Source organism: Peromyscus californicus, unplaced genomic scaffold (assembly GCF_007827085.1).
Source record: "Peromyscus californicus insignis strain IS unplaced genomic scaffold, ASM782708v3 Scaffold_8__1_contigs__length_139910024, whole genome shotgun sequence".
Taxonomy (NCBI): Eukaryota; Metazoa; Chordata; class Mammalia; order Rodentia; family Cricetidae; genus Peromyscus; species Peromyscus californicus.
In genome coordinates this window covers 93,047,794-93,053,793 of record NW_026294606.1, presented here as the reverse complement: position 1 = coordinate 93,053,793, position 6,000 = coordinate 93,047,794, and the positions used below count along the sequence as shown (strand labels likewise).

The 6,000-nt window shown below is 49.6% G+C and overlaps 1 protein-coding gene across 1 annotated transcript in view; it reads left to right on the top strand.

Annotated features, from left to right (window-relative positions):
* Positions 1 to 4,991: 4,991 nt before the first annotated feature.
* Hsd17b2 (hydroxysteroid 17-beta dehydrogenase 2) overlaps positions 4,992 to 6,000 on the top strand; it is a 68,613-nt gene continuing 67,604 nt past the window's right edge. The window contains exon 1 of the mRNA XM_052729790.1: positions 4,992 to 5,256. Within this exon, the coding sequence (XP_052585750.1) occupies positions 4,992 to 5,256 (265 nt within the window). The remainder of the gene's footprint in view (positions 5,257 to 6,000) is intronic.

The window sequence follows — 6,000 nt, the reverse complement described above, 5'->3', positions numbered from 1 at the left end:
TATTTATTTATTCGTGTGTGTGTGTGTGTGTGTGTGTGTGTGTGTGTTTTGTGTGTGTGAGTGTGTGCATGCACATCTGTGTGTGGATGCCTGCAGAGGTCAGAAAAGGGCATTAGAGTTCCTGGAGCTGGAGTTACAGGTGGTTGTGAACTGCCCGATATGGGTGCTGTGAATTGAACCTGGATTCTCTACAAGAGCACCAAGTGCTCTTAAATGCTGAGCCATTTCTTCAGTCCCTTAAGTTGGATTTTACAAAAGTATTTTGTCTCTGTCTTCCTCTTGTTGAGAAAGAGAGAGAGGTGGGGGAGAAGGAGAGAGAGTCACTGTGGATACATAATTGGTTATTCACATTATATTTGGACAATTTCATATATTATAGTTTAGAGCAAAAAGTTAAAAATGATATGAAAATACTTGTAACATCTGAATTTTATTTAGTTTTTTTTGTGGGTAGTGGTGGGTGTAATGTATGTGTGTATATATGTGTTTTTCTCTCTCCTCTCTCCTCTCTTTCTCTCTCTCTCTCTCTCTCTCTCTCTCTCTCTCTCTCTCTCTCTCTCTCTCTCTGTGTGTGTGTGTGTGTGTGTGTGTTCTGTGTGTCTTGTGCATGGGTGCATAATCATGTAAGTGTACATGTGTATGGAGGCTACAGATTCATGTCTAGGGTCTTCTTCAGCTGCTCTTCACATTATTTTTACGACAATGTTTCTCACTGAATGTAGAGCTCATTGATTTGTCTGGGCTGACTGGCCCGTAAGCTGCAGGGGTTCAACTGTCTCTGCCTCCCCAGTACTGGGAACACGTGCCACCGTGCCATTAGGTGAGTTCTGGGCATGTGAACTCAGGTCTCTGTGCTTGTGAGGCAGGCATTTACTGGTGGAGCAGCCGACTCTAGGTGCTTTATTCCTCACTGTGTGAAATAAAGAATTACATAAGATATAATATTTGTACAATTACAGTTGAATACACAAAATATTCATCATTCCCTGGGTGTGCAAAAAGCATGTGTGTTCTCAGCAACACTGCCCCCAAATCTCTGTGCCGGTCTGTCAGTATGTTGACCATGTGGTCAGGATCACATTAATGCACGATCACTCTATGCTCAGTGAATCACCATGTGCCATTCACTATATTAAAATGTTACCCAGGGCCTGCAACACCATCATTTCAGTGGTATGGGAACTCCGGGTACGTGGCTTGTTGAGGAATTCAACACCAGATTAAATATTTTCCACCTTGTCTAAAGGGTCATTTGAGAGGGCGAAGGGGTCATCTGCTTGGACATCTGGAAATGTCTTTATGTGGTTCCCAGTGAGAGAGGAATCAAGTGTTCCAGAGAGAACCCTGTTCATGTCCAGAGCCATCCAAATGGGGGCAGTGTCTTCAGGTGCCATGACATGCTTGTTCTTGGATGTGTTCTGGCAGTAACAAAGATGGCCATTAGGTGGGGATGTTTCAGAGAGAATCCCCACTCTAGAAGGAAGTCACCTCTGCACATCCCATCTACACTCAAGAGTCATGGATACTAATCAAGTGTACATTTGCAGATTCTTTGCATTTTTACTGTTGCCCAGTTTGGGAAGTCGTCTTCTTTGGTAAATGTAATGCTTAAGTTCCATTGTCAAGCCTGACAACTGTGGAAACACACCTCTGGGTAGAAACACACCTCTGGGTAGAAACACACCTCTGGGTGGGAACACCCCTCTGGGTGTGTCTATGAAAGTGTTTTCAGAAAGGTTAAATGGAGGTGGGAAGGTCCAACCTGAATGTGGATGGTATATTCCTGGGCTTGGTCCTGGACTGAATAAAAAGAAGGCAAGCTGAGCACCAACATCCATCTCCCTGCTTCCTGACTGTGGATACCATGTGACCCGCTGCCTCACGCTCCTGCCGCCATGCCTACCCCACCATGATGGACTGCACCCCCAGACTCTGTGCCAAATAGATCTCTCCTTCCCTCCGTTTAGTCTGGTCAGTTATTTTGTTACAACAATGAAAAAAACAACGAATACAGTAAACTGTCACCTCCAGAAAGTGTCTCCTGAAAGGCTTCTCCACCCTCAGGAGGTCACAGCACGCTGACCCAGGGGCATCGTTCATAAGGATGACTCAATGATACAACTGTCCCTTCTCCTTGGGAAGCTGGGCAAGAGCTTGCCAGATACAGGACACCAACCATGCAAGGATGGCCTTGAGGGCAGTTCCAGGTCAAAATGACGGCGACACACTAGAAGACAAGATGTCACAGCTGAGAAGTCCTTGCTGAGAGGTTGGGCGATTCTCAGATAGGCAAAGACCCTGAAGGTCCTAACTGAAAGGATTCTGCCATCAGAATGACATGGGCTTCTCTTTATGACCGTACACCAGTGTCCGGCATGGTGTGAGAATTAGATTCTTCGCTTTTCAAAACAGCCCCATGGAGGAGGACAACCCCCCACCCCCACTTTACTGAGGAGGAAAAAAAGTCCAGAATGAAAGGCAACTTGTCCAAAGCCTCATAGATAGTTAGTGCTAGGCCATTGTGCAGCGCCCTTTCCTTCTTAGGTTGGGGAATAACTACACTTGAATTTCTGTGTTTCACAGAGGCAGTTTTCCTCCAACTATGTGGGCTACCTGTAGAAGAGTCGCCTGGGTCTCAGGTGAGCATGAGCTTGTCGGGAAAACCACACAAGCGTGTTTGGTCCAGCCCCGATAGAGAGCAAAGAGCCAAAGCTAGTCCTGTATGCCCACATGGGGAACCATTTATCTACTGGTTGGGAACGGAACCCTCCTGGTCCCGTGAGAAGTTCCCCCATCCACCAAATGTCTGTCTGCACAGTCAACACCAGGACGGGATGGGGTCTGGGGAAGGAGAGAAGAAATGTTGGGGCCAGTCAAGAATTCCACAGCCTCTCCACCCTACACTTCCCGGTCTAGGACCGGCAGTAGCTCTCTACTTCAGGCGTCCGTGAGGCTGGGTGGCGGAGATAACTTGCCACCACCCCACACGGGTCTCTCATATATGCTCTGTTGACTTCCACCGTGGTCCCACAGCACAGTGTAGCTCCCAGATTCCTGCTTCTTAGCCTGTCTCCGTTGGGTCTTGAACTAGCTTGGGTCCCACTTCATCCTCCCTTTACAGCTGCATCGACCCCAGGGAAACTCTCCTAAGGTGCGTCTGAGCCAGAAGCTGGTATCGATGACTCTCCATCTAAGGCCCCACCCATCTTCTTACAGGCTGTGCCGCTGGGTTCAGTCCTGAGCAAACCCTACCTCCCTCTACAGCCACACTGCCAGGCCCCTCCCACCACTCCTCCCCCCTCCCCCCAGGCCCCCCCCAACACCTTTGCTCTAGAACTAATTCTAGGACAAAGTCCTTATTCTGTGGGGCACCGTGTTCTACCATACTTTTCGCCTTCCGTTCTCTTTCTATTTAAACATGCAATTCTGCAGCCTTTCTCGGGTCCTGTCTAGGGTTCCAGGAGGGGCACACTGTTATTTGACAGCCGGAGAGGCAGAGTGGAGGGAACGGAAGTTCCCCAGTCAACGTTACCTCATCCTTAACAACCGTGGGCACTGGAACTGGCTTTACCTATGAGCATCTGAACTCAAAGTAAGAGCTCATCTCTCTCCAATTTTCCCTTTATCAGAATCCTGCATCCCTCCTAGGCAGATGCTATCCAGCCCAGTGGGCGCTCCCCTTGACTATCAGTATTGTGACTGCTGCTGGTGGTGGTGATGGTGTGTGTGCACTTGTGTGTAGATGTGTGTGCACATGGTGTATTGTACCTGGATGCATATGCATAGGACTGAGGTATCACTCCAGTCTTTACAGGATGGCTCTTGGGCTGGTGAGTCACAGTTGTATGGATCCAGAGTCCCTGCTCTTGGACACGCGCAGCCTCTCCCAGCCTGAATTTTCTTGTTTACAAACTAAGTCTGACAAAGGATTGTGTAAGTTGCAAGCCAAGCAAAAGGAGGGAGGAACCAGTCCACATGGGGCTGCTTTTCTGTTTGACCTAAAGCAGACAGCGGCTGGTTCAAATGGTAGCGCTCAGGGATCAGCCTGCTTGACGCCGCCGCTGCATTTAGGCTGCTGTTTCCTGAGCTCTCTAGTCTCGGTTGGATTGCCTCCTTTGTTATTGCTACATGAACAGAAACATCCCAAGGACAACGTATTTGGAGACTGAGTCCTGCTCTCCAGAACAGAACTCTGGACAGAGTGGAATGAATCAGTACTGAGTGTAGTACCAGTCTCAGGAAAGTGCTGACAACTGCTCCCAGCTCTGCTGTCATCGTTATGGTGTCTCCCCGGTACAACTTCCCTCTGGCAAGACTCGGGCACCTTCCATCTCCCACTAAGGAGTCTCTTCCTTTTGGTTCATTGAGCCCTTAGCCTGTCTCAGTCAGCAATAATCCTCCAGACATGGACCAAATCGGGGATGTTGTCTTTTTAGACTTCACCTTCCAAGCTTCATTGATTACCTGGATGAGCACACACACACACACACACACACACACACACACACACACACACACACACACAGAGAGAGAGAGAGAGAGAGAGAGAGAGACAGACAGACAGACAGACAGACAGACACGGACACACAGAGACACTCGGAGTTAGCAAAAGGACTCAATAAACACGGAGAGGGCACATCCACAGGAGATTATCCTCTTGTAATTCTATTTCTGTCAATCATTACCTGAGTAATCATCTCTCAGGTGGGAAGGTCATAAAAGCCTTAAATGTAAGTGTTTGTGTGTGTTGAGGACATCAGGGGAATGAGCAGGTGGGGTGGGTCTGGTATTTGTATCACAGTACACAGTTCAAATGACCTCCTGGGAGTAGTTTTCCCTTATCGTTACATTTCACATGTTCACTCCAAAGGTGCGGGGGCTGTCGTCCCCCTCCCCTCTCGCCTCTCCCTTCATATAAGCCAGGCTGCCTCCAGTTAGCTTTTGTACACGCACTACTCACTGGGCCCAGAGCAAGTGAAGGCCAGTGGAGAATGAGCCTGTTTTTCTCTGAGTCAGCAGGGCTCAGCTTGGCTGCCACCGCAGCGCTGGGGGGCATGCTTCTCTGCAGATCCAAGAGCCCAGGGCAGCTGCGGAGGCAGGTGCTGTGCCTCGCTGGCCTCTGGGGAGGTGCTTGTCTGCTCGGCCTATCCCTCCTCTGCAGCTTACTCCTCTTATCACTGTCCTGCTTCCTCCTGTATACATGTTCATCGGATCAAGAACTGTTACCGGTGGATCAAAAGGCCGTGCTGGTGACAGGTGAGTGGTCAGCGTTGCTGTGATTGTCACTTGGAGCAGGACCCGACCCTCTGCCTCGGTGGGGTGTTGTCAGATTTGGCAGAATGCAAACATACTTAGCGTGAATGCCAGACAGCACACACCCAAGTGGTTTTCACGGTGTTTTTCTTGGTGTCCTGTCATTTGGAAGTGTCTTGGAAGGAGCTGGTGGTGAAACAGAGGGTGACAGTTGGCCAGGGGCATCTGTCTATCCAAGGAGTTGGTTAGTTTCCTGGGCACAAATATGAATGAGTAAAGATGGCATCATTCCACGTGTGCCATTGTACCAGGAAGCACCGGACAGACTTCTCCAGGCTTAGGCGGGATTCTGTTCGGAGCGGAATATTCGTCTAGGCTCCAGGTCTGGTCACCTCCCGAGAAATGTAAAGAAGGTGGCCGGGCCAGCTTCGGCACAGTGCTGTGCGTCCAGGGACTCCGCTGCTCTCGGGGCCTTTGCCGTTTGCACCGCTGCCGTCCCGAACCGCGAACCTCGTGTCCCGCTCGAACTTTTTCTCTGCCAGTGTCGTTCGTGTGTCAGTGCTTCTTAATTAGACCGAGCTGGCAGTGCGTGCCCACATCTAGCTGCTCCTTAGCTGGGCTGCCAGCTTCTGGCTCACTCGTTCGTTCGGTGTGTTATTCCACCGTAAGTGTGAGGCCAAATTAGATTCCTTTGAGTTGTAAAACGGGTTTGTTTGGTGGAGAAGTCAGAGCTTGGAAAGGGCTGTA